The sequence below is a fragment of the Zea mays genome, chromosome 4 (genome assembly GCF_902167145.1).
Source record: "Zea mays cultivar B73 chromosome 4, Zm-B73-REFERENCE-NAM-5.0, whole genome shotgun sequence".
In the NCBI taxonomy this organism is placed as follows: Eukaryota; Viridiplantae; Streptophyta; class Magnoliopsida; order Poales; family Poaceae; genus Zea; species Zea mays.
Window position 1 is genome coordinate 195479880 of NC_050099.1, and position 26899 is coordinate 195506778.

At 48.9% G+C, this 26899-nt stretch overlaps 1 protein-coding gene across 3 annotated transcripts in view; it reads left to right on the top strand.

Moving 5' to 3' along the window:
- The window catches only part of LOC103654364 (receptor like protein kinase S.2), a 41912-nt gene extending 15317 nt beyond the window's left edge, over positions 1-26595 (top strand). For 2 of the 3 annotated variants that reach the window (XM_008681211.4, XM_008681210.2), the window contains exons 9-16: positions 895-1126; positions 1273-1405; positions 1501-1714; positions 9003-9109; positions 9192-9462; positions 24347-24572; positions 25761-25911; positions 26019-26595. In XM_008681211.4, the coding sequence (XP_008679433.2) occupies positions 895-1126; positions 1273-1405; positions 1501-1714; positions 9003-9109; positions 9192-9462; positions 24347-24572; positions 25761-25911; positions 26019-26300 (1616 nt within the window). In that variant the 3' untranslated portion in view covers positions 26301-26595. The remainder of the gene's footprint in view (positions 1-894; positions 1127-1272; positions 1406-1500; positions 1715-9002; positions 9110-9191; positions 9463-24346; positions 24573-25760; positions 25912-26018) is intronic. The other variant, XR_004857898.1, reaches the window with a different exon arrangement.
- Positions 26596-26899: the final 304 nt, after the last annotated feature.

The window sequence follows — 26899 nt, forward strand, 5'->3', positions numbered from 1 at the left end:
TGCTGCTTAATGGTAGATTCACTTTTCTAAATGCCATACCCCACCAACCATCAGCCACCAAAGACGTTCTAGTTTTATTTTTAGTCAGAGCATCAAGTTTGATAAGTTTACCAAAAAAGTAGAAATATTTATGATACTACATAATTATCATTAGATCCATTATAAAATACACTTTCATAGAATACTGATCTATTGCTAAATTTTGATACATCTTTCTATAGGTTTAGTTGAACTTAAGATAGTTTGAATTTGGATCACCTACAATGACTTTTTTTCCTAAGAGAGAGTATATACAAGTGGCAAATCTGAACTGTTGTTTGTTTAGTTTTTTTATTTAATTAATTGATTGATCTAACAAGAGAAAAAAATTCTTAAATCCTCTCATGAATGGAGACATAAGTGGCCGTGCGGGCCCTTGTTGCTGTGGACCACCCTTCCTTTTGGCCATATTTTATTATATTTATGTATAGTTTTATTTATGTTTGATATATTAAATCACTAAATATTTACTAATCAAATCAAGTCATTTTTATAGTTGCAAAGTAAAAAAGATCTACCACGTCTAATAGATCATGCATGCATCACTTAGATATAGGAAAAAGTATTTTTCATATCAAACTTTGCTTTATTTATCTTATTTAACAAAATAAAAAATTAAATAACTATATGTTTCACATATTACCTCTTAGGAAGTAATAGATGATCCTAACCTTATGATATAGTTAAATGAATGGTTAACAATCGTTTGAGAGTACCATAGCATATATCATAAGGAGAAGAAAATCAGAAGTGCCAAAGATCCTGAACAAATGTTTAGTGTTGCAGCAGTCAGCACTATATAAAATTCCAGGAATTGTATTCTTTCTCTTGATTTTTAGTTCTATTTTTTTAAAGGAAAAAACCATGAACTAGATTGGCACACGCGTTACAAAATGATTAAAGGGATCTGTGAGGGTTTACATTACCTCCACGAGAATGACAGAGCTCCAATTATTCATTTGAACTTGAAGCCAGCAAATGTTTTGCTAGACGCAGCCATGGAACCTAGGATCACAGATTTTGGTTTATCAAGGCTTATTGGTGAAGGGAATACTAGAATAGTCAACACACACACTCCTGGACCAATGTAAGAACATCACTGCGCTGCCACTACTTCCACTTGTACATAGCAACTGTTCTTCAATATAATCATTTTCAGTTCAACTGCTTTAATATTTTTTCATGAGTACTGCAAGCTGATAATATCTACTGTGCCTTTGTTACTTTATTAAGAGGGTACATGGCACCTGAATACCGTTACATGGGGGAAGTTTCACGCAAGGTAGACATATTCAGCTTGGGTATTCTTATACTAGAGATTGTAACTGGTCAAGACAATAGTACCAAAGTTGACTTTATCGATCATGTAAGAAAGTCTTACAACATCTGGAAACTTCTATTTTGTATATCTATTTTTGAAAAGTTTACACATAGATCTTTAATTGCTCCAAAATTCAACAGGTATGTGAACACTGCATGGAAGGGCCACAAATAAAATTTATGTATCCCTCTCTGGAACCTGAATTACATGATCAGGTAGAACTGTGCATCAAAATTGGCCTAGAGTGTGTCCAGACAGATCGAAAAAAAAGACCTACTGCAGGGGACATTATACGTAAGCTCGAGGAAGGAACCAAATTGGGCCCTACACCATCCCGTGAAAATATTACTACAGGTATATAGATCTGAATCATGGTACACCTAATAGTTGCCAAATTTTTGTTTCACAAATTCCGCATTCATGCCAAAGTTTTCTATTAACCACACTTAGTGGTAAAATTAACTATAAATAACTATAATACAAGTGAATCATGAAGCTAGGAAGGTTTAGTAAGTAATGTTACTAATAGTTGTGGCTGCAACAAAAACTTTTGCCAAAAATATAAAACTTAATCGGTTGAGATGGTTTGGGCATGTCAACCGGAGACCCCCAGAGGCACCGGTGCATAGAGGCATCATAAGACGGGACAATAATGTGAAGAAAGGTAGAGGTCGACCAAACTTGACATGGAAGGAGGCAATCAAAAGGGACTTGAAGGAATGGAATATCCCAATGAAGTTGTGTTTGGATAGAAGTGTTTGGAAATAAGCTATCCACGTGCCCGAACCGTGATTAGACCTTTTTCCTTTTAGTGCTCTCAAAAGCTTTTCCCTCCCCTTTCTCTCTCTTTCCCCTTTTGGTGATATCTTGTTGGGTTTCAACTCTAGCCTACCCCAACTTGCTTGGGACTAAAAGTCTATGTTGATGTTGATGTTATTGTGAGAACATGCAAAGCGACATTTAAGGATCCCATTGGTTGGACCCTATCTCCTCTATATGAGCACATTACTAAACATGTTTTTTTTTAATTTTTTTTGAGAATCTCAAATACATGGGTACAGGTTTTGACGAAATATATGTTGTGCACCCTGTAGAAGTGAGGAAATCCCAAACCTAGAATAGGGTGGGCAGTGTATTAATAGACCACCAAACAACTGGGCCAGGCCCATTACAAGGGAAAAGGGATAGGTATCTAACACCCCGCAGTCACAACTCTATCCTGTATAGATGTTGAGACTGGACCGAAAGTCTAGGAATACACTGGATGGTAGCCCCTTGGTGAAGATGTCGGCGAACTGCAGCGTGGTGGGGACGCTGAGGACTCGAACGTCGCCGACGGCGACACGCTCCCGGACGAAGTGCAGGTTGCTCTCCACATGCTTCGTGCGCTGGTGCTTCACGGGATTAGTGGAGAGGTAGACGGTGCTGACGTTGTCGCAGTAGACTAGGGTGGCGCGCTGGAGGGGGCTATAGAGCTCATGGAGGAGCTGGCGTATCCAGGAAGCCTCTGCCACGCCGTTGGCCACAGCGCGGTACTCAGCTTCTGCGCTGGAGCGGGAGACGACAGGCTGCCGCTTGGTGGCCTAGGAGACGAGGTTGGCACCCAGGAACACGGCATAGCCCGAGGTGGACCGGCGTGTGTCGGGGCAGTCGGCCCAGTCAGCATTGGTATAGACCACAAGATCCGACGTCGAGGATGAGCGGAGGAGGAGGCCGTAATCGAGAAGGCCACAGAGGTATCGTAGAATCCGCTTAAGAGCGGTGACGTGGGGCTACCGTGGTGTGTGCATATGAAGGCACACCTGCTGAACGACGTAGGCGATGTCGGGCCGGGAGAAGGTGAGGTACTGGAGTGCGCCTGTCAAGCTCCGGTAAGACGTCGCGTCCGCGACCGGGGGGCCATCGTCCTCAGAGAGCTTTGCCTGGGTGTCAACAGGCGTGGAGTCGGGTTTGTAGTCAGATATACCAGCCCGCTCCAGAATGTCGATGGCGTATTGACGCTAGTGCAGGAAGAGACACTAGGGCCGACGTTCGACAGTGATGCCGAGGAAGTGATGGAGAGGCCCCAGGTCCTTCATCCCAAACTCCCGCTAGAGGGCGATGATCGTGCGCTGTAGGAGATCGACGGTGGATGCCGTGAGCACAATGTCGTCGACGTAGAGGAGGTAGACGATGTCCTCGCCCCGCTGGTAGATGAAGAGAGATGTGTCCGACTTGGCCTGGACGAAGCCGATGGATGCCAAATATGTGGCAAAGCGGCTGTACCAGGCCCGCGCTACCTGCTTGAGGCCGTAGAGTGAGCGGTTTAGCCGGTAGACCAGGTCCAGGTTGGCGGCGTCGACGAAGCCGGTGGGCTGGCTGCAGTAGACAGTCTCCGTCAGAGTGCCATGAAGGAAGGCGTTCTTGACGTCGAGCTGGTGGATCGCCCAGTTCCGGGAGAGGGCGAGGGAGAGGACGGCGCGGACGGTGGTGAACTTGACGACGGGGCTGAAGGTCTCATCGTAGTCCACGCCGGGGCGCTGGGTGAAGCCCCGAAGAACCCAGCGGGCCTTGTAGCGGTCGAGGGAGCCATCCGAAGTCAGCTTGTGGCGAAAGAGCCACCTGCTAGTGACCACATTGGTGCCGGGAGGACGTGGCACCAGGTCCCAGGTGTGGTTGGCCAGCAGGGCCGCATACTCCTCCATGGTCTGACGCTAGTGAGGGTCGGCGAGGGCGGTGCGGACGGACGAGGGGACCGAGGAGGCGTCCGGTGGAGTAGCGGTCGTATCAGCGGCCAGGATCAGCCTGTCGACAGGCCGAAGAACACCGGGGGCATGGCGAGTCACCATGTGAATGGCGACCGGGTGAGTGTGTCCGGGGTCGCGGTGAATGGCGACCGGGTGCTACACCGACGGCTCAGGGGCCACAGGCGTGGCCGGACCGCGACAATGATAGATGACGGCGAGGTTGGCGAATCGGGCCGCGCTCGTCGAGGTGCCCGGGTCTGTGGGCGCCGAGAGAGGAACGCTCCGGCGGTGCCAGTAGACGATGGAGGGGTCGGCAAAACGGGTCCCGCTTGTCGACGGGGCCGAGGTCACCGGGGCCGCGCGTGGCGTAGATGAGGTCGACGGGGCCGCACGTGGCGCAGGCAGGCGTGCGAGTGGGGGTGTCGAAGCCACACGTGGCGGGCATGAGGTCGTCGGTGCCGCGTAAGAGGGTGGTGAAGCTGTGCGAGGTGTGGGTAACGGTGCGAGGCGAGGTGCCTGGGAGGGATGGGTACTCGGATCAGACTCAAGGAGGGAGTCGAGATTGATGGGTGGGGAGGAGCCAACAAGGGTAAACACATCTTCGTCGAAGACGACATGACGAGAGATGATGATGCGATGGGAGGTGAGGTCAAGACAGTGATACCCCTTGTGGTCAGGAGAGTAGCCAAGGAAGAGGCAACGAGTGGACGTGGAGACAGCTTATGAGGAGCAGTGGCGGAAGTGTTGGGATAGCAGGCACAGCCGAACACACGAAGGTGGTCGTAGGAGGGGATCGTGCCGTATAGGGCGAAGTGGGGGGGTGGGGTGGCTCACTGCCTTGGATGGGAGGAGGTTGAGGAGGTGGGTGGCTGTGTGTAGGGCCTTTGCCCAGTAGCTGGTAGGGAGAGACGCCTAGAAGAGGAGGCAGCGAATCATGTTGGTGGTAGTGCGAATCATGCGCTCTGTTCGGCCGTTCTGGGCGGAGGTGTAGGGGCACGAGAGGCGCAACTGAACGCCAATGGTGAGGAAGAACGACCGAGAGGTGTGGTTGTCGAACTCGCGGTCGTTGTCACACTGCAGTGCATGGACCGGACGACGGAACTGGGTGGAAACCCAGGCGAAGAAGAGAGTGAGGGCGGTAAATGTTTCAGACTTCAATCGAAGAGGAAAAGTCCATAGAAAATGAGAAAAGTCGTCCAAAATCACCAAATAGTATTTGTATCCAGAAAGACTGAGTACAGGAGAGGTCCATAGATCACAATGAACCAGGTCAAAAGCCTGCTCAGCCCTAGAAGATGTAGTAAAAGGGAGACGGGTATGGCGGCCAAGCTGACATGCATGACAAAGGCCCTCAAAATGTCTCCTATTATAAGAAGCTAAAGTGCTGGAAAGCTTGGTCATGACGTTAGGTCCTAGGTGGCCGAGACGACGATGCCAAGAGGTGGAGGTGGTGGTGGAGACTAGGACAGGAGGTGGAGACACGCCGGTGGATGACGACCGGAGCGTGTAGAGGGGGCCGACGCTGTCACATCGGGCAAGAGGGGTCCTGGTGGCCAGATCCTTCAAAGAAAAACCGGTAGGGTCAAACTCAATGGAACAAGAATTGTCGGTGGTGAACCGACGGACAGAAAGGAGATTGTGACTTGTGAGTGATGTGAGGGGCGACGATAAGGTCGTTGAGGTAGAACGGTCCAGGGAGTACCGACACACCTACAAAGGTGACCGGAAGAGTGGAACCGTTTCCAACGACGATCGAGGTGGGGTGGGAGGAATGGTGTGGGTGAGAACGAGATAACATGCCTGCAGTAGGGATGGTGTGGTAGGATGCACCGGAGTCGACGACCCAGTCAGGGGAGGGTGGTGTCAAAACCATGGTGCTGTAGGCGGCGGCAAGGGAGGCTATGTCCCAACCTCCAGCCAGGCGCGACGAGGGAGTCATGGTGTGGGTCCCCGGAGGCACGAGCTGAGGTGGAGTCGGGGTCGTCGGGGGCACGCCATATGGGGGCATGCCGAAGGTAGGTGGCGAGGGAGCTCTGTAGGTGGGTGCAGTCAGGAGAGCCGGCGCCTGCGCGGGAGGACGGGAGGCACTGGGGGCCTAGCCCGGCCACATGGAGATGGTGCCGGTCCAGGGGTTGTAGATTCACGGCCAGCCTTGGCCCCCCCCCCCCCCCGGCCGGTGGAACCTCCACGCGTAGAGCTGCCACCCCGCGTCCGCCCTTGCGAGGGGCCGCAGGTGTGGTGGCAGGAGGACGGGCGGGGGCCCCGATCGACGAGGTGTGAGGGCCATGGCCCCTGGAGGGCGCTTGACCACCTGGAGGAGCACTGTAGAGTGCCGGGGCCGGAGCGGGTGCCTCAAGCGTCATGGTGAGCTCAAGGAGAAGCTCATTCCGCACGACATGGAAGGTGGGAAACGGCATGGTCCGCTTGATGAGAGCCTTCAAGTGGTCGTACCGGGGGCTGAGGCCACGAAGAAGGTTCAACACCAGGGTGCGGTCGGCGACAGCCTCGCCGAGATCACGAAGAGAGTCCGCCATGCCCTTCATCTGGCGGCAGTAGTCGTCCACGGAGAGTTCCCCCTGAGAGAACAGGTGGAACTGGGCGTCGAGGTGGAGCGCACGGGCCTCCCAATTCCCGAGGAACTGGTCCTCGAGAGCGAGTTACGCCTGACGGGCGATGTCCGACTGATCAGGGATGATGTCCTGCAGTACGACGATGATGGTGTCGTGGAGCCACGAGATGACCATGCTGTCCATCTAGACCCATGATGGAGACAACGGGGTAGCGGGTTCGTCATGGACGTGGTCAGCGAGGGCGAAGCGCCGAAGGGTGAGGACCACCTGAGTACGCCAGCGAGGGTAGTGGGAGGACGCCGGGTCCAACACGACGGGCACGAGGGACCGTATGTTGTGAACCCCTGCGGCCTGGGCATGGAGAGCGGCGATGGTCTTGGCGTCGAGTCCGGAGGCATGGGGGAACACGGGGACCTCCCCCCCGAGGGGTGGCACAGTGGGAGGGGGCGGTGTGTCGCGGTCGTGGAGGAGACGCTGGGCAGTGGCCAACTGAGTGGTCAAGGCCTGCCCCATAGCCTGTTCCTGCTTCCAAGCGAGGGACGCAGCGCATTGACGCTCATGAGATGTGGCCACAATGTCTTGGATGGTGGCGATGGCAGCGGCCAACGCGGGGTCAGCAACGGGCGCCCTGGGAGCCCAAGTGACGACGGGGATCGGTGGGCAACTGGATTGAAAGCCAGGGCGGCGGCCGGGGTACTCGGTTCGGCGATGGGGCGGCGGAGTCGACGACGAGTGTGAGGGCACCCGTGCACGTCGGATATCCCGGGAGACCGAGCTCGACAGCAGTGGTGGCTACGGCCACAGCCGCTGCTGCAACAGCGACAGCGCTGTGCGCGGGCGCAGGGGCTACACCGCCGAGGGGGTTGTGGGCAGCCACGACTGCGTAGGAGAGGTGGTCGGGCTCGTCGACACCGAGTCCATGGCGGGTGGCCGGGGGAGGGCGCGCGCTAGGGAGGTCGGCCATTCGGGCGGCGCGGCGGCGAGGCAGGGCGTCGGCGGGTCGGAGCTGGGGCGCCGGGGTGGAGGCGGCGCGGGGAGGAGGCGTCGGGGAGCTTAGGCGCGCGGGCGCAGGTCGGAGCAGGGGCGCCGGGGAGGAGGCGACGCGGGGCCCTGGCGGCGCCGATGGCAGGAAGCGGCGCGACGTTCCTGGGGACGGCGCGGGCGGGCTGCGGGCCTGGGGGCGGGCGAGCGCGGCAGAGGGCGGCGGCCGGCCGACCGGCCGGCGAGGGTCGGGGAGAGGGAGCCGGTGGCTGGGAGGGAGAGAGAGGCAGCCGACGGCTGGGAGGGAGAGAGAGGCAGGGAGGCTCTGGTACCATGTAGAAGTGAGGAAACCCCAACCCTGGAATAGGATGGACAGTGTATTAATAGACCACCAAACAACTGGGCCAGGCCCATTACAAGGGAACAAGGGACATGTATCTAACACTCCCAAGTCTAATTATAAATACAGTGAGGATGATGTACTTACCATTGAACACTTGGATAAGAGTAAAAACTCAAAAAAATTTAATAAATGTTTACAGTACGTCCCATCCATTCTATGAGCGCATAAGAACATACCTCCTCAGTATTTTTTTCTCGAACTACGCAGGGGAGCTGCATGTCATTTCATTACGAGAGAAAAGAACAAGGGCAAGGCTAAAAAAGCCTAACCTGAAAACCCAAGCATATCCAATTACATGCCACACCCATTAGGTAGTATTCATGGGTGGGGTTTAGAGGAAGAGGAATACTGAAATAGGAGACACATAATACTACTTTGTACTTCTTTTGTTCCAAATTATAAAACTTTTTAACTTTCCTAAATATATTACATTCTAACTATGTAGACATAGTATACATTTAAGTCATAGAGAAAGTTATGTATCTATAAAAGCCAAAATGTCATATAATTTGGAATGCAATCAGTAGCAAAAACCACTAGTAACGTAGGAGATAACCAGTCAGCGTATAGATTTGGGTGCGATGTTGTGCTGATAAACACTACTGCTGGCTGCCAGCCTGTAGTTTTCCATGATCCATGGAGACTGTTGACTATGATCGTACTGGAAATATCAATGCACATGTTTGAGCGAAATAAGTAGTAGTGGTAGGTTTCCATGAATAATTGACCTAGCTTTGTAGATGTCAGATTGGTTTTTAACTTTGTATGCTCCATCATCACCGTTTCCTGTAACCGGTAGTGAGGATGTGCCACACTAATAAAAGTTTTTTATTAGATCCCCACAGGCCACAAACAGCAAATGTCTATCATTGTCATAACCATGGGGAGCTGTTTTTTGTTATTGCCTGAGTCAGCATATACATGCCATGTTTTGCTAACATGTTGGTTTATATGCGTTCCAGAAATTGGTAAGCCACAGATGTTTTCGTTTGAACTCCTGAATGACATCACAGAAAGCTTCAGTCCGGGACGCCTGCGTGGGACAGGTGGATTTGGATATGTTTATGAGGTATGGTTGAGATGCCGTCATTTTTCTAGCAGTTCGAATGTTTCCTTCCCCTTAGCCTCTTTTAAGTTAACAAGTTAAGCAGGGGATACCACATGGTAACGAGGGAGCGATGGCCGTGAAGAGGCTTAAAGAAAAAATAGGTATATCACCGAAACAGTTTGAGAATGAGGTTCATAATCTGAGCAGAATCGAGCACAGGAATATTGTACGGCTTATAGGCTACTGCGATGAAATACGGGAAATACTATCTCATGGTAAAAACAAGAATGATCCACCTATTCGCGAACATATTCAAGAAAGGTTATTGTGTTACGAGTATATGCCTAAGGGAAGCCTTGACAAGATAATTTATGGTACGTTATCCTCCAGATCTTTCACAGTATCGTTTGTTTGATAACATACACACACAAATGTATACTCTCAGTTCAAAATTATAAATCCGTCTATATTTTTAAAAAGTGAAAGCGTTTCAAGTTTGATAAAAAATAAAGATTTATGAAATCAAATTATTTAAATATAATTGATGAAAAATCTAATAATACTTATTTAGTATCGTAATTGTTATTATTTTATTATATATAAATTTGGTTAAACTTGAGATGATTTGAGTCCCCAAGGAAGTTTGGTTGACTTATAATTTGGGATTTATGAGTGTTGACGCTTTTTTGAAGCGCCAAATACTCAAAAAGAACCAGCAGCGGTGCTCTCTGGTCAGGCGCGGACGGTCCGCGGCCTGGGGCCGGACGGTCCGCGACCTGGCGCAGGGGCTAGGGTTTCCTGCCTGACGGCCGGACGGTCCGCGCCCTGGGGCCGGACGGTCCGCGCGTGCGCAGGGGCGGCGGAAGATCGCCGGCGGCGCCTGGATCTCGCTCCCGGGAGGGACCCCGTCGGGGAGGAGAGATCCTAGGGGTTGTCTAGGCTCGGGCCGGCCGACCTAGACTCCTCTAATCGGCGTAGAATCGAAGAGAGGCGAAGAAGTTGGGGATCGAGAGGCTAAACTAGAACTAGACTAGAACTACTCCTAATTGTACTGGAAATAAATGCGAATAGAAGTTGTATTGATTCGATTGTTGATTACAAATCGGCCGTATACCTCTCTATTTATAGAGGAGGGGGGCTGGACCCTTTACAAACTAATTTCCGAGCTTATCCCGAGATTTTCGCCAACAAACATAGCAAGAAACTCGGAACCCTAATCTGCTCTGCGCACGCGCGGACCGTCCGGCCCACAAGCGCGGACCGTCCGGACCGCGGACCGTCCGGCCTCAGGGCCGGACAGTCCGCCGGCTCATTTCTGGTTCGAACATATGCCCCCCTGCCTTTTGGTGGAGCTGGGCGAACCAAAAGCAACTAACTCGATGTGATCACATCGGTTTTCTTAGGCATCTTGCCACATACTAGGATGGTACTGTTTGAGGAAACGCCCATTCAAAGGCTTAGGTAAATCCTTGCCTTGTAATGTTTGTAGTAAATAAGCGTTACCAGACATCACCTGTTTCACTTTATAAGGACCCTCCCAGCTTGGCGACCATTTCCCGAACTTTCGGTCTTTATTCCTTAGAGGCAGAATGGTCTTCCACACCAAGTCTCCTACTTGAAATGATTTTGCTTTGACCTTCTTGTTGTAGGCCCTGGCTACCATGATCTTGTCCTTTTCTATTGCTCCCAAAGCTATCATCCTCTTGTCGGTCACCTCATCAATATTATCCATCATTGAATTATAATAATCAGTAGCAGTTAGATCATTTTGTCTGGCAAACCTGACAGCATTCAAACTTATTTCCACAGGTAACACTGCTTCCTGCCCATAGACAAGCTCAAAAGGAGATACTTTAGTAGCACTATGTTTAGATATTCTATTAGCCCATAAAGCTTCAGACAAAATCTTATGCCAATGTTTAGGATTATCAGATACCTTCTTCTTTATCAAATTAATCAACGTCCTATTATTAGACTCGGCCTGTCCATTGGCCTGAGCATAATATGGAGACGAATTAAGCAGCTTAATTCTGTATAATTCAGCAAATTCACGTACCTCTTTTGACATAAAAGAAGTACCTTGATCTGTAGTCAAGGTCTGGGGAATGCCGAATCTATGAATAATATGCTCAGTTATGAACTCAATTACCTCCTTGTGCGTCATGTTCTTTAGAGCAACGGCTTCAGTCCATTTGGTGAAATAGTCAGTGGCAACTAACACAAACCGATGCCCCTTTGATGATGAAGGATGAATTTCTCCAATAAAGTCTAATCCCCATCCTCTGAACGGCCAAGGCTTGATGATAGGATGTAATTCGGCTGCAGGGACCAACTGTAGGTCGCCGAATTTTTGACACACTTGGCAACCCTTGTAGTACTTGAAACAATCAGCTATCATACTAGGCCAATAAAAACCAGACCTTCCCAACAACCACTTCATCTTTGGAGCTGATTGATGGGTACCACAAATTCCTTCATGTACTTCGGCCATGGCTAATATAGCATCATCTGGGCCCAAGCACTTAAGCAGGACATTATTAACCGTTCGGCGGTAAAGTTCATCACTCATCAAAACATACTTGAAAGCTGTTCGCCGAATGTTCTTATCTGTCCTGATATTGGGATTTTGCAAATAATTAAGTATAAGTGTCCTCCAATCACTTGCATCGGCTTCATTGTCAGCCGAATCGATTAAGAGAACATTTCTGGTAACCTCGGACGGTCCGGCGTCATCACGCGGACGGTCCGCGATCTGGGAATTTGGCTCTGCACTGGTTATCAGATTTTCAGTTTTGTGAAATTTCCCTCTCTTTATCCGATAACCTGATGCATCTTGTACCAAATCGTTAGCTCTATGATTCTCAACTCTAGAGATATGCCGAATACTGAATTCGTCAAAAGAATGGATTATGCTCCAACATTTCTCAAGATAACTATTTAGAGTACCATCAAGACATTGATATTCTTCTAACACTTGTTGGACAACCAGCTGAGAATCACCAAATACCTTCACATGTTTTACTCCCATACCATTTAAAAGTTCTAAACCGAATAAGAGGGCCTCATATTCAGCTTGATTATTAGTGCAATAAGTTTTCAATCGGCTAGAGAAGTCAAAGGAGACATTACTTGGTGAAACAAGCACAATGCCAATTCCTTGCCCTTCATTGCAAACCGATCCATCAAAATATAAAGTCCAAGGAGTAATAGTGAGGTATGACATGTCTAGTTCATGAATATCATTAACCCGATGTTCTACAATAAAATCCGCTACGACTTGGCCTTTCATAGATTTCAATGGTTCATAAGGCAAGTCATATTCTATGAGTGCATAGGCCCACTTACCAATTCTACCACTCATAATTGGGTTATGCAACATGTATTTGATTACATCGGCTTGACCAGAAACAGTGCAATGACTAGACAGTAAATAACATCTACATTTGGTGCATGCATAAAACAAGCATAAGCATAACTTTTCAATAAAAGTGTACCTTGTTTCAGCATCCACCAACCTTCGGCTTAGATATGTCACCACATGCTCCTTCCCCTCAGTTTCTTGTGTCAGAACAGCCCCAATAACCTTGTCTTCAGCTGCAATGTATAATCTGAATGGTGCTCCTACTTGTGGTGCTTTTAACACGGGAGCCGAAGACAAGTATTTTTTAATGAGATCAAATGCTTCCTGCTGCTCTGCCCCCCAAGTGAATTCAGCATCATTCTTAAGCCGAAGGATAGGGGTGAAGGCATCAATCTTCCCGGCTAGGTTAGAAATAAACCTTCGTAAATAATTCACCTTGCCGAGAAACCTCTGTACTTCGACCTTAAAAGTCGGAGGCCCCACATTCCGAATAGACTTGATTCGGTCAGGGTCTATTTCTATACCATGTTCATGGATGACAAATCCTAAAAACTTACCAGCCGACACTCCAAAAGCACATTTACGTGGGTTCATTTTTAAACCATACCGACACATTTTATCAAAGGCTTTGCGCAAATCAGCTATATGAGAACTAAACTCAGCCGATTTGACTACAATATCATCAATGTAGACTTCCACAGTGTTTTCTAACAACTCATGGAAGATCAGATTCATAGCCCTCTGATAAGTAGCACCAGCATTTTTAAGACCGAATGTCATGACAACCCATTCAAATAAACCAATGAAGCCTGGACATATAAAGGCCGTTTTAGACGCATCTTCTTCGGCCATGAAAATCTGATTATATCCGGCATTACCATCAAGGAAGCTAATAATTCTATTTCCTGATGCATTATTGATTAATGTGTCGGCTATGGGCATGGGATATTTATCTTTAGGAGTTGCTTTATTTAAATTACGAAAATCAATGCATACTCTAAGTTTACCTGACTCCTTCTTCTCCACCGGCACAATATTGGAGACCCACTCTGCGTATCTGCAAGGTCTAATAAAATTAGCTTCTAGCAGCCGGTGGATTTCGTCCTTGATTCGTGGGAGAAGATCTGGACGAAATGTTCTAGCTTTCTGCTTGAAAGGTCTGAAACCAGACTTAATGGGCAGCCGATGTCCGACAATCTCTCGGCTTAGTCCAGGCATTTCAGTGTAATTCCAAGCAAAACAATCTGAATATTCCTTCAATAGACCGATCATCTCATTTCTAGAATCGGTCTCCAGGGTCTTGTTTACAAAAGTCGGCCTTCGAGTTTTACCATTTCCTATGTCAATCTCCTCCAAAGGATCAGCCGATGTAAACCCCTATCCTAGTTTATCAAGATCTCTGAATTCCTCTATCATGTCCCCCACAGAGAAATCAGATGATCTTTGTGTGATGGCGGACTTTCCGGTCTCGGGGACCGGATCATCCGTAATACTGTCTTTTCGCTGTGGTAGATGTTCGGTCTTAAAGTCCGAACTCTTTTGTGAAAGACCAGACCATCCGGCCTTGGCGGCCGAACTGTCCGTGACCAAAGACTCATGAACTTTGTGTGTATTCATCATTTAACTTTATTTAGGATTTAGCCGATTCTCCATCGGCTCTAGCATTACAGGAATGAAACCTTTCTTATCTATACTTATGAATTGATAATCAGAAAAGTCTACTCCTGTGAGACATGTAGCAGTCTCATAAGTCCAGAGTACAGGGGCATCGGCCACAGCGATGCAGGCCGATACATCAGCATGTACTTGTTCTATGTCATCGTCTACCCATTGTATCAGCATTTGATGTAATGTAGAAGGTATACATTGATTGGCGTGAATCCAATCTCTGCCTAGGATTAAACTGTAATTTCCTTCTACATCAGCGACGAAGAATGCAGCAGCAAGGGTCTTAGTCCCGATGGTTAATTCAACGGACGTGACCCCCCTGGCTTTGATCGAACTATCAGTTCCAACACCGCTGAGGGTCATGTTGGTCTTGACAAGTTCATCATCTTGTTTACCTAATTTTCTGTATAATGAATAAGGCATTAGATTTACAGCCGCCCCTCCATCTACCAACATCTTAGCAATCGGTATCCCATCAATGTGGCCGCGCACGAAGAGCGGCTTTAAATGATTTACCGATTCTTTTGGTTTAGTAAAGGCGGCTTCTTTAGGACCAAAATCAAACTGGGCAACAACAGGTTCATCGTCGTCGATAATAGTACAATCGGCAGAAAATGTAATAATATTTACATCCATACCTGGGCGTTCTGGAGAAGCCTCGTAGTCGACCAGGTCTTCTCCCAGCAGGTCGTCCTCTTCCATTGATGTTGTCGTGTCGTTGGAGGCTTCCTGGTGAACGGCGGACGGTCCGCATGCGGGGGCTGGACGGTCCGCGCCAGGTGCAGTTTGTCCAGAGACTTCCTGATGAACGGCGGGCGGTCCGTGCGCGGGGGCTGGACGGTCCGCGCCTGGTGCAGGTTGACTTTCTATTTCTGTGGCCGTTTGTTTTTTCTCAACGGCCTTCGGTCTCCATTTCTTTTGCGGTGGCGGGTATAGTGGATGTGTGTCATTAAATGTCTTTTCCGCCTCCTTCTCCTGGCTCTCCTTTGCTCTTAGGCGCTGTAATTTTCTCTTTTGGGATCGTGTCAATCCCGCTGGGCACCATCGAGGCATGGAGTATTTTGGATCGACTGTTTTGATGGTAGCCGTATCCTTTTCGGTTGTGTTGGCCGATTCGCTGAAAATCATCGGCCCTTTATTATCTTCTTGTATGACAACATCTGCAGCGCCTATTTTGATGATGTCCTTTTTTGTTGTTTTTTGAGTTGCTGCAGGCATATGCCCCCCTGCCGGATTGGTCGGCCTTGAAGGCCGAGTAGTCCGGCAATCCTGTTGGGTTTGTGCCTGGTGACCGGATTGAGCAGTGCTCAATCGGTCTTGTACTGGTGGCGTCAACCTGTCAAAAACAGATGTTTGGGGTGCCCCCCAGGCGGGGTACTGTGGCATCCCAAATGGATATGGTGGCATGCCCCACATTTGATTTGGGACATATGGCGGAGGTAAATATGTGTATGGATATGGCATAGGTGGATATGGAGGTGGAGGTGTCCATGCAGGTATGTTAGGTCTCACTTGTACAGTATGACCTTTCACTTCTTCCGATTGGTGGGGTGGTCCAATCGGCCTGACCTGACGCTGCTCATGAATGGGTGAGCGGGGTCACTTTGCTGGCCGGTTACTGGGGCCGGCCTTCTTTTTTACGTATTTAGACAGTAATTGATCAAAAGTTGGGCCGGCTTTAACCAACCGACCAGCTGCCTTGAATGTATTTGTTTTCCACGTACCTATCTCTGGTCGTCGTGGTTTGAAGGTACGTGGTCGCTGCGAGTCCTGAGCATGGCCGGACCGTCCGCTAGAGTCCTCCGGACCGTCCGGAGAAGCGTCGGACCGTCCGCGTCGGGACGGCGGACTGTCCGTGATGCGCAGCACGGGTTCCCGCAACTGTCTCCCTGTCTGCGCTTGCCCCCCAGTGCTAGAGGCTGTGATGGTCACCTTCAGGGTCTCTCCTCCATCGGGAGTCTTCTCGGCCACCACTTTCCTGCAAGAAACTTTTACAATCCCCATCGGCCTTTTTAGCATTGCCGATGATTGTTTCCTTGCCTTTGCCTTTATCGGCTGTATTTGGCCGAACCAGGACTTTCTTGCCCTCGAAGTCAATCATGTTCATCGGAAAGGGCTCTGTATCCACCTGCATTTCCTGAAATTTCAATCGTCCTTCGTTAATGGCCGATTGAATCTGTCGCCGAAATACATTACAATCATTAGTGGCATGAGAAAATGAGTTATGCCACTTGCAGTACGCACGACGTTTTAGCTCGTCGGCGGATGGAACAGTGTGATTTATTTTAATATTGCCATTTTTAAGTAACTCATCAAATATTTTATCACATTTACCAACATTAAATGTAAACTTTACCTCCTCTTGCCGTTTCTTTTGAACCGGCTGTAAGGAAGCACAAACCGAAGATTTGGCCTGCTTTGGCCAAACTATTTCAGCAGCGTACACTTCTGCTGATTCGTCATCTGAGCTACTTTGGTCGCATTCTACTATGTGTACGTTGTGACGCATTGTTTTAACAGTTTCCTTGCTCCGGCTTTCGCAAGCCAAAGCTCTCTGGTGTAACTGTGCTAGTGTAAAAAATTGGATGCCTTCTAATCTTTCTTTTAAATAATATCGCAGACCATTAAAGGCTAATCCTACTAGCTGTTTCTCTGCTAAATGAATTTGAAAGCATCGGTTTCTTGTATCTCGGAATTTCCGGATGTAATCATTAACCGATTCATCTTTTGTCTGTCGCAACGACACTAAATCTACCAAATCCAACTCATAGTCACCGGAGAAAAAATGATCATGAAATTTTTGTTCTAGATCCCCCCATGATGAAATGGAATTAGGAGGTAAAGTGGCATACCATGCAAACGCGGTTCCTGTTAGCGATAATGAAAATAAACGTACGCGAAATGCCTCTGTGTCGGCCAATTCTCCCAATTATGCTAAGAACTGGCCTATATGTTCGCGTGTGTTTTTCCCTTGATCACCCGAAAATTTTGCGAATTCGGGTATCCTGGTTCCCTGTGGGTATGGGTGGTGATCAAATCGGCTGTCATAAGGTTTCCGATATGATTGCCCCCCAGGGACCATGCTTACTCCGAGCTTATCTCGGAACGCCCCGGCTATTTCTTCCCTTACTATATCAATGGCAGCCGGTGCGAGACCACCGGCTCTCTGGTCAAACATAGGTGGGGTTGGCTGGATATTAGCATGTTGTCTTTCCCCCCATTGGTTTGAGTTACGTGGTGCATTTTCATTTGCCCTATATGGGTCATAGGTTTGATCGTTTCTTTCCGGCCTCCTGGGTGGGGCCGGAAAGCTTTCCTGGGCTCTGGATCTTGAATTAATGGGTTGATGCATTGTATAGTGCGATGGGAAGTGCTGCTGGGACGGGTGAGGATTCCGGTAACAATCCTCCTCAAAAAGGTCATGTGCGGACTGTCCGGACATTGGCCCGGACCGTCCGTGATTATGTGCGGACCGTCCGTTGTTGTACGCGGACGGTCCGACTGGGTAGTTTAGATTCTGTGTCGTGTGTGGTGGTTCGGGCGCATATCTAGGTAACTCATTAAAAATCGGCCCGACTGTTGTTGGTCCGGACGGTCCGCGCTCACGTGCGGACGGTCCGGGCATGTGTAGATCGGCTGGTTTGCTGCCGATTTGCGGTTGCTCAGGGTATGTGTCCATCGGCATCCCATAAAGGGGTTGTGACTGGTCGTGACAACCTGTAGCCGATGTGTTACGCGTGTTACCTCCTAACTCAACCTCGTGCGAAGGAAAATTTGTGATACTAGATTTATCAAATGCACGTACTAGTCTCTTAAGATCGCTTTGCATACCCCCTATGATGTTCTGCATTTGTTCACGCTGATCTTCTACATAATTTCTAAGAGATTGCAGATCGTTGGTATTACTTACATTGGGGATATCTGGCGTGGGTTGGAGCGAAGCCGGATCCGTCGCCCGATGTCGGACGACCTTGTTGTTCCTGTCCACTTTGAAGTTGGCCAAGAACTTTGCTTTTGCCTCCTGGATCATCCGCTCCTTGTGCTCCTCGAACTGGAGCTGCTCGTCAGCCGGCAAGGTTTCCCAAGTCGGCTCTATGATGTTGCTTGGAGAAATATCAGAGCTATCCCTTGAACCGGCCATTGAGGGCCGATTTGATGAGCTTAGATATGTCTTTCCCCAGCGGAGTCGCCAAAAAGTATGTTGACGCTTTTTTGGAGCGCCAAATACTCAAGAAGAACCAGCAGCGGTGCTCTCTGGTCAGGCGTGGACGGTCCGAGGCCTGGGGCCGGACGGTCCGCGACCTGGCGCAGGGGCTAGGGTTTCCTGCCTGACGGCCGGACGGTCCGCGCCCTGGGGCCGGACGGTCCGCGCGTGCGCAGGGGCGGCGGAAGATCGCCGGCGGCGCCTGGATCTCGCTCCCGGGAGGGACCCCGTCGGGGAGGAGAGATCCTAGGGGTTGTCTAGGCTCGGGCCGGCCGACCTAGACTCCTCTAATCGGCGTAGAATCGAAGAGAGGCGAAGAATTTGGGGATCGAGAGGCTAAACTAGAACTAGACTAGAACTACTCCTAATTGTACTGGAAATAAATGCGAATAGAAGTTGTATTGATTCGATTGTTGATTACAAATCGGCCGTATACCTCTCTATTTATAGAGGAGGGGGGCTGGACCCTTTACAAACTAATTTCCGAGCTTATCCCGAGATTTTCGCCAACAAACATAGCAAGAAACTCGGAACCCTAATCTGCTCTGCGCACGCGCGGACCGTCCGGCCCACAAGCGCGGACCGTCCGGCCTCAGGGCCGGACAGTCCGCCGGCTCATTTCTGGTTCGAACAATGAGTAATAATATCTACAACATATCTATCAGTATATTTAGATAGTTATGTATACCTACATACATACCTATGTACTTACGTACATAAGTATATATGTGTATATAGACACACTGTTAGATGTATTGTGTGCGTGCTGATGTATTGTGTGTAATTGTCCCACCTATCACTATTATTAATACATCACCCAACTCTGTTTAAAGGTTAGGGTTTTACTTCTATCATGGTATCTAGCTAGGTTTATGTTTTCTACGCCAACTTCCCACCCAGCCGCAGCCTCTCCTTGTAGTCGCCGCTAAAGTGCGCCGCCACTACAGTGCCATGAACGGCCACCCGCCGCTGGTGACTTCCTCTCCCTCTCCTCTGCTGCCAGTGCTATGGACGACCACCCGCCGCTGATGGCCTTCCCCTTCCTCTCCAGTCTCCACTACCATCTCCTTGTCACTGAGCCGCTTCAGGGCCTCGAAGTTAAGGTGCCTGAAACGCTCGTGCCACTGCCATGCCCCGTTGTCCCGACGAGCAGCAAGGTTTTGCCACCTTCACGTTGAGGATATAAAGCTGATTTGGACTCCTGCGTACCTTGGCAAGAAGACGACGAGAGGGTGGTGGCACGTTGAGGGTGGTGAAGACGACTGAGCGACGCCCTTGATCTCTACGCCGGAAGTGTCCCTAAACTTGGCGGAGCCTCGGACGCTAGAATCAAGCTTGGTGAAGAACTCCCGCCGGTCGGCCATGTGATGAGTGGCGCCGTTGTCGAGGCACAATCCTGCGATCATGTCTTTGCTAGAGCCGTCGTCGAGTAAAGCGCGTGCTTTCAACTCATCAAGGTGGAGGAGTGTCGTAGCGGCCGGTGCCGCTGGAGATAGCTCGATGCTTGCGTGTGCTAGGAGTAGAGCCTCCTCTTCCGCCTCCGCCTATGCGACATTGGCTTGTCCACGTCGTGGCTATCGACAGTCCCTGGACCAGAGGCCAAGCTTGCCACAGTTGTGACAGCCGTCGTCACGTGTCGGCTTCTTGTTGCCAACGTCGCTGCCTTGGGTGCCTCCGCGGGCACCACCCTCAGCATGTCCTTGCGCCCTGGCCTGGGTGCCTCTACGCGCCTTGCCGTGTTTGCGGCCACGTGTCGAGGAGGAGTCCCCCTTCTTGTCACCATGGCAGGCCTCCCACTACTCCCAAGTGAGATGTAGCTTCCCGCGATGGTGATAAGCCTAGAGAGAGCCTGTGGTTCGTCGCTGTCGACGACCTTGAGACGACTTATCGCCTCTTTGATCGTCATCGTGGAGAGGTCTAGCAGAGACTCGATCGAGCAAGCGATCTGCTTATACTTCTCGAGGATGCAACGGAAGAGCTTCTCGACAGCTCTCTCCTCATCGTAGATGTCGTCGCCGAACTGCACCATTTTTTGCAACAAAGTGTTGAGGCGGAGAGCAAAGTCATTATAAACCCTAAATATGACATTAAGGGAAATAGTTAGTGCTTTTATTATTTGAGGAATAATATTAGAATTTATTTGAATTTGTGTCCTAATATTGAGACATGGTGCTAAATAAATGTATGTATTGTGCTAAAAAAGGTTGAAAAGAAGAAAAAAGGTTGCTTTCATGCTCAAATTTTGATTGTGCATTTAAATCTTAGTTTAACACTTAAAACCAAATATGAATTCAAATTAAAATTTGATAAAGGAAATAGGAAATAAGAAGAGAGATGAGAAATAAAAAAAAGAAAATGGGGCTGCTTGCGCTTGGGTCGTGCTCCTATCGCTCTAGCTAAAACTAGACGCGCTAGCCTTGTTAGAAGATATGCGCCGACAGGCGGGTCCAAGGTGCTAGCCTCCGTCCGCACGCCTTGAAACATCAGGACGCTTTCGCATGGGCCCGGACTACCAGAGTCATCCTCCCGGCTGCTTGCGCGCGATCCAAGCTGGGCATGACCCCGCCACCAAGTTAACCTGAGGAGGCGCGGGGTCATTACGATTTGGTGGGCCCCGGTGATCGACTGCCTCGGCTATATAAGCATAGCCCTTGTCTCAATCTTCTTTTCATCCACATCGCGCCAATCGGAGAAGAGAGAGTGAAATTGAGGAGAGAAGGGGGGGCGCCATCACCGTCGTTCTCCATGGGTGTCGTCGACGGGTACTTGGAGATCGGTCGGGTTGTATCGCGGGGCCACAACAAGCTCATCTGTGGAAACAAGCGAACCAAGGGTCCCCAGTGACCACACAGAACTGTGTGGCGCAGAATCGTCGCCGCCGCGGCATCGTGAATAGCCATCACCGTCGCTTCGAATGTCGGTGAGTCACCTCTCGAGGTCACCCTGTATCTACGCGTTGAATAGGGTTGGGCATGGGGAGTGTTGGGCACCAGGGTCACCAGGAATTGCTCATCGACGTAGGGTATCACAACGGTTCCGCCACAAACCGTGGGCAGAGCATCGGCGCGGGCTGCATGGGATTACAACTCTCCCCCCCCCCCCCGATTCACGGGGTTGGTGGCATGGTGTGGTTCCTCGGGATTGCAGGATAGAGCATCGGAGATGTTGAGGGTGGAGATCCCCAAGATTCGTCATGGCAAACTCGGAGTGGAGTCGGTCGATGCACTGGAGAAAAGTTGACGAAGAGGCGGTGAGGATGATGTCGTCGACGTATAGCAGCAAGTAGGCCATGTCCCCACCCTCTTTGTACACAAAGAGTAAGACGTCGGAGATGGAAGCAGTGAACCTGAGTTGACGAATGTACGAGGCAAACCGCTGGTACCAAACTCGCGGTGCCTGCTTCAGGCCGTAGAGAGAGCGCTGAAGGAGGCAAACATGGTCAGGAGCCGCTGGATCGACGAAGTCAGGCGGCTGCTGACGGTAGACTGTCTCCTCAAGGTGACCGTGAAGGAAGGCGTTCTTCGAAGTCGTGCCCCCGGCCTATCACCCCATCGTCGTCCACCGGGATCCTCGACACATCCACCCGATGGTCACCTGGCGCGCGGCAGGTGTCCTCCGGGCACCTGATCGCTTGATTCTCTCCGCGACCTCTTCTCTGACCCTTTCGCCGGTGCCCACGACTGTCCGTGGTGCGCTTGCCGACCCGCAGTGGCGGCGTGACATGGAAGAGGAGTACGAGGCTCTCTAGGCTAACCACACCTGCAACCTGGTGCCTCATCCCCCTGGCGCCAACGTGGTCACCGGGAAATGGATATTCAAGCTGAACACCGACGGGTCCCTGGAGCGGTACAAGGCCCGCTATGTGCTCCGGGGCTTCACCCAGTGCCCTGGGGTCGACTACAATGAGACTTTCAGTCCGATGCTCAAGCCTGCCACCGTTCGGACTGTTATGACTCTAGCTCTGTCCAGGGACTGGCCGGTCCACCAGCTCGACGTGAAGAACGCCTTCCTCCACGGCACGCTGACGGAGACAGTCTACTGCACTCAGCCCATTGGGTTTGTTGACCCCGACATGGTCTGCAAGCTCAACAAGTCCCTCTACGGCCTCAAGCAGGCCCCCGGGCTTGGTACAGTCGCTTCGCCACCTTCTTGTGTTCGCAGGGTTTCGTCGAGGCCAAGTCGGACACGTCCCTGTTCATCCTCCGTCGCGGTCCGGACATTGCGTACCTCCTCTACGACGACGACATTGTGCTCACCGCCTCCTCCCCTGGGCTCCTGCGTCGCATCATCTCCTGCCTCCAGCAGGAGTTTGCGATGAAGGACCTGGGGCGCTCCACCACTTCCTGGGGGTCACCGACGAGCGCCGGCCCCAGGGCATGTTCCTTCACCAACGACAGTACACCGTCGACCTCCTCGAGCGCACTGGCATGGCCGAGTGCAAGCCCTGCACGACCCCGGTGGACACGCAAGGCAAGGCCTCCGCCGCAGGCCCCCCGGTCGCTGATCCTACCAGCTACCGGAGCCTTGTCGGGGCACCGCAGTACCTCGTCTTCACCAGGCCCGACATCGCCTACGTCGTCCAGCAGGTGTGCCTCCACATACATGACCCTTGGGAGCCGCACCTCACCGCAATGAAGCGGATCCTGCGGTACTTGCGTGGCACCCTCGACTTCGGGTTCTTTCTCCGCCGGTCCTCGACCACAGAGCTTCGTGTCTACACCGATGCCGGCTGGGCGGGCTGTCCAGACACGCGTCTGTCCACCTCGGGCAATGCCGTGTTCCTAGGGGATAGCCTCGTCTCCTGGTCGTCGAAACGCCAGTCGTTCGTCTCCCGCTCTAGCGCCGAGATCGAGTACCGCGCCGTGGCAAACGGCGTGGCTGAGGCGGCCTAGCTTTGTCTGCTGCTCCAAGAGCTCCATAGTCCGCTGGCAAGGAACACCCTGGTTTTCTGCGACAATGTCACTGCTGTCTACCTCTCCACAAACCCCGTCCAGCACCAGCGTACAAAGCATGTTGAGATCGATCTTCACTTCGTTCACGAGCGGGTCGCCTGTTGAGATGTTCGTGTACTTCACGTCTCGACCGCCTCCCAGTTCGCCGACGTCTTCACCAAGGGGCTTCCGCGCGACGGTGTTTGCGGAGTTTCGGTCCAGTCTCAACATCTGCAGTGGCTAGAGTTTCGACTGTGGGGGGTGTTAGAGTGTTATGTACTAGAGCCTATATGGGCCTTATGTTTGCTGGCCCATTAGGGTTCCATATTTGTACCCTTTGGCTGTAGCTAGGGTTACACATTATTCTATCCAACAGGCAGGATAAAAAACTACATGTACACCAGTCACAAGGTTAGTCTACTTTCTTGGGATGTATCTACGACAGGAGTCTGCTCACTAGGAGCAATTACTATCCACTCCTAAGGGCATGTTTGGGTAATCTCGGATTGAAGTGGATTAAGCTAGTATGAGGTGTATTAAAGTGTAATATGAACTAATTTTCCTCTCAATCCCTTTAAAACACCACAATCCACTCCAATCCCTCCTTACCCAAACAAAGCCTAAGGAGGATTTCCTCACATCATATTCTTTATTTAAATTTATCCCACAAAAGGTGTCATTATAGCACTTAGACATCAATGAGACCGATGTATGTTAAATCAAATCAAACCCCCTCGTGTCCAAACGCTAGCCATGGAGGCTGGCTTCCTACATGTAAAATGTTTCGTTACGAAGCAAAGATATCTGCGGAGGCCGGTTTATTCGTCCTAATCTTATCCAGGACCAAGAGGTCCTGGATTTTCTTTTGTATAGTGACACATGTCCTTGATTTTAGGTTTTCCTTCTCATTATTAACACTGAAAAGAATATCCCAACACAGAAGTTTGTTTTCATAATGAGAACTAGAACACAACTATATTATCGAATTTGGAGAGCCACCTCCTTTTACCTAAAGTACGCATGGCAAATGACAAATTATACAAAAACATTTTTCTGTAGAGTTAGTAACTTACAATTACTCTGATCCTTTGCAGATAACCTCGATTGGCATACGCGATATAAAATAATAGAAGGTATTTGCCATGGCTTACATTGTCTTCACGAGGGTCAACAGGATATTCAGATTGCGCATTTGGACTTAAAACCAGCAAATATATTACTTGACAGTGACATGGTTCCTAAACTTGCTGATTTTGGTATGTCAAGGCTCTTCAGTCTCGAACAAGTTTATATCCTTGCTTCCAAGCCTATGGGAACAATGTAAGCTCATTAAGTTTACTGAATGTGCTTTCTTGATCTTATATGGCTTGCAACACCTTTGAAACTTATTTGGTTTAAAAGACACATTTAATTTTCCTTCATTAGTACATGTGTCCTGAAGTATAAGGAAACCTTAGTTCGTTAACTCAAAAGATTTCTATTTGGCTAAGTTTATAGAGAAGAGTATTAGCATATACCATATTAAAAAGCTAGCTATGAAAATATATTTCATAGTGGGTTTAATGATGATCATTTGATACTCCCTCTGCCCCAATTTATAATCCGTTTAACTTTTTTACTCTAAGTTTGATCGACTCGTCTTATTCAAAACTTATGCGAGAAAATGGAAAATTCAAAGCCATACTTAAAGCATATTATATGCTAAATGACATCACAGTAAAAATTAATAACAATTATGATTTTTTTAATAGGACGAGTTGGTCAAAGTTAGGGTAGAAAAGTCAAACAAATTATAAATTGGAACGGATGGAGTCTGACATAATAAATATTATTTTTTTAAAACTTGGTAAAACATAGGATTGTTTGGCCAGCTAGATTTCGGAATTTGTCAAACTTGATAATGAAATTATCAAACCGATAAGTTATCGAGACTGTCAGTAGGTTCTAAGGAACTATTGAACTAACAGTTAAAGATGAAAAAATAATTTCCATGTTTCATTACTATTGATCTATGTTTCAGAAACTATGTCTAACTTTAATTTGTTATCAACCAATATTGAAGTGGGTCCAAACTGTACTTTGTTTCTGCATTTATTCGCTGGGATTCTAGAAACGTTGGGTGGTGGTCGCGTGTGGGTTATACTCGGAGTTTCCAACCCTTTATATTCTTTAGGGCTAATTTAGAAACTTAAACCCCCTCCGAGATTCCTGGTAATTGAGTGGAAAATGAACTAGTTTCGCACTCAATCACCAGAAATCCCAGAGCAGATTTAAGTTTCCAAATTAGTCCTTAATATAATGATACTCGAGAGGGTGGTTAGTATTTTATATAGTAGCGAGGGTTACAAAATATATCTCAACTCTTTTGTCCTTGTTTTGATTTATGTCCTCTTCTTATTGTTAAACTGTGGCAGTATACTACAGTTGTTTCTTCCAACATAAAAGTAAAATACGTACATTTGCATTATACTTATTGTTTACGTCGTGGAGCTTTCGTTTTTCTTGCAGTGGCTACATAGCACCGGAATACCTTGACCACAAAAAGGTATCAACAAAGGCAGATATATATAGTTTCGGCATTGTAGTACTGGAAATCGTAACACGAAAACAGTGCCCACGCAGTTACGCAGACATAAATGCTCAGCATTTTATCCACCATGTAAGAAAATAATGCATATACATGGTACATTTTTACATATTTCGCATGCTTTTCCTCCAATGTTTTGACAGCAAGTAAATCTGCTTAAATAACTTCCAACTTCACAGCTGCGTCAAAATTTGACAAAAGATAACTACGTCAAATCCATGTACCCGGCCCTTGAAGCGGACTGCCTTCAGCAAGTGAAACTGTGCATAGAAATTGGGCTGAACTGCGTGGAGAAGGAACCTACAAAGAGACCAACTGCCAGGGAAATAATCTCTATGTTTAATCAAAAAAAGGATTCGAGCAGATCTGGGGTATCTAACTGCATCGTTAATGTGATAGAGGCGTGGCTATCAAGGCTTCCATGGCATCCTTGGCCTCTAACTTTGCTCCGTCAGACTTAAGCTTGATGGCAACAGCGGTATTTGAAAGATTTGCAAGGGTGTCCGCTTGAGTTCCTGCGATGCAGCGGAAGGAAGAAAAAAACTAGCAGATTAAAAATGAGAATGGGGATCTTGTATATCTATTTATGTTTTATCCTTTTCATAGAAAAATTACAAGCTATGATTTTGATGGTATAGTGGCAATATTATGTCAATGTAACATTCAATGGGCATCGAATTAAAATATAATCTAAGTATTTTTTTTCCTAGCATTGTAAGGCGTAGAAATATATGTCAATACTCCTTTCATTTTAAATTGGAAGTCGTTCTGGATTTGTTTTTACATACATGACTTTTAGTTTTTGGTATGTACTCCAAATGGGTGATTAAGGTGATCGACAAAATAAGGAGAGGGTTTATTTGGAAGGGTTGCAAGGATGTGAAAGGCTGACATTGTTTGGTGAGTTGGCAAAGAGTTTGCCGGCCTCAGTCTTGGAGGCTTGGGTGTTCACAACTTGAAATTTTTGGGTTGTTCCTTGACAGAGATGGGCGTTCAGGTTCGTCCTACTGCTGCTGCTTTATTTGCCATTTCGGTCCAGTCAAGAGTTGGTGATGAAGCT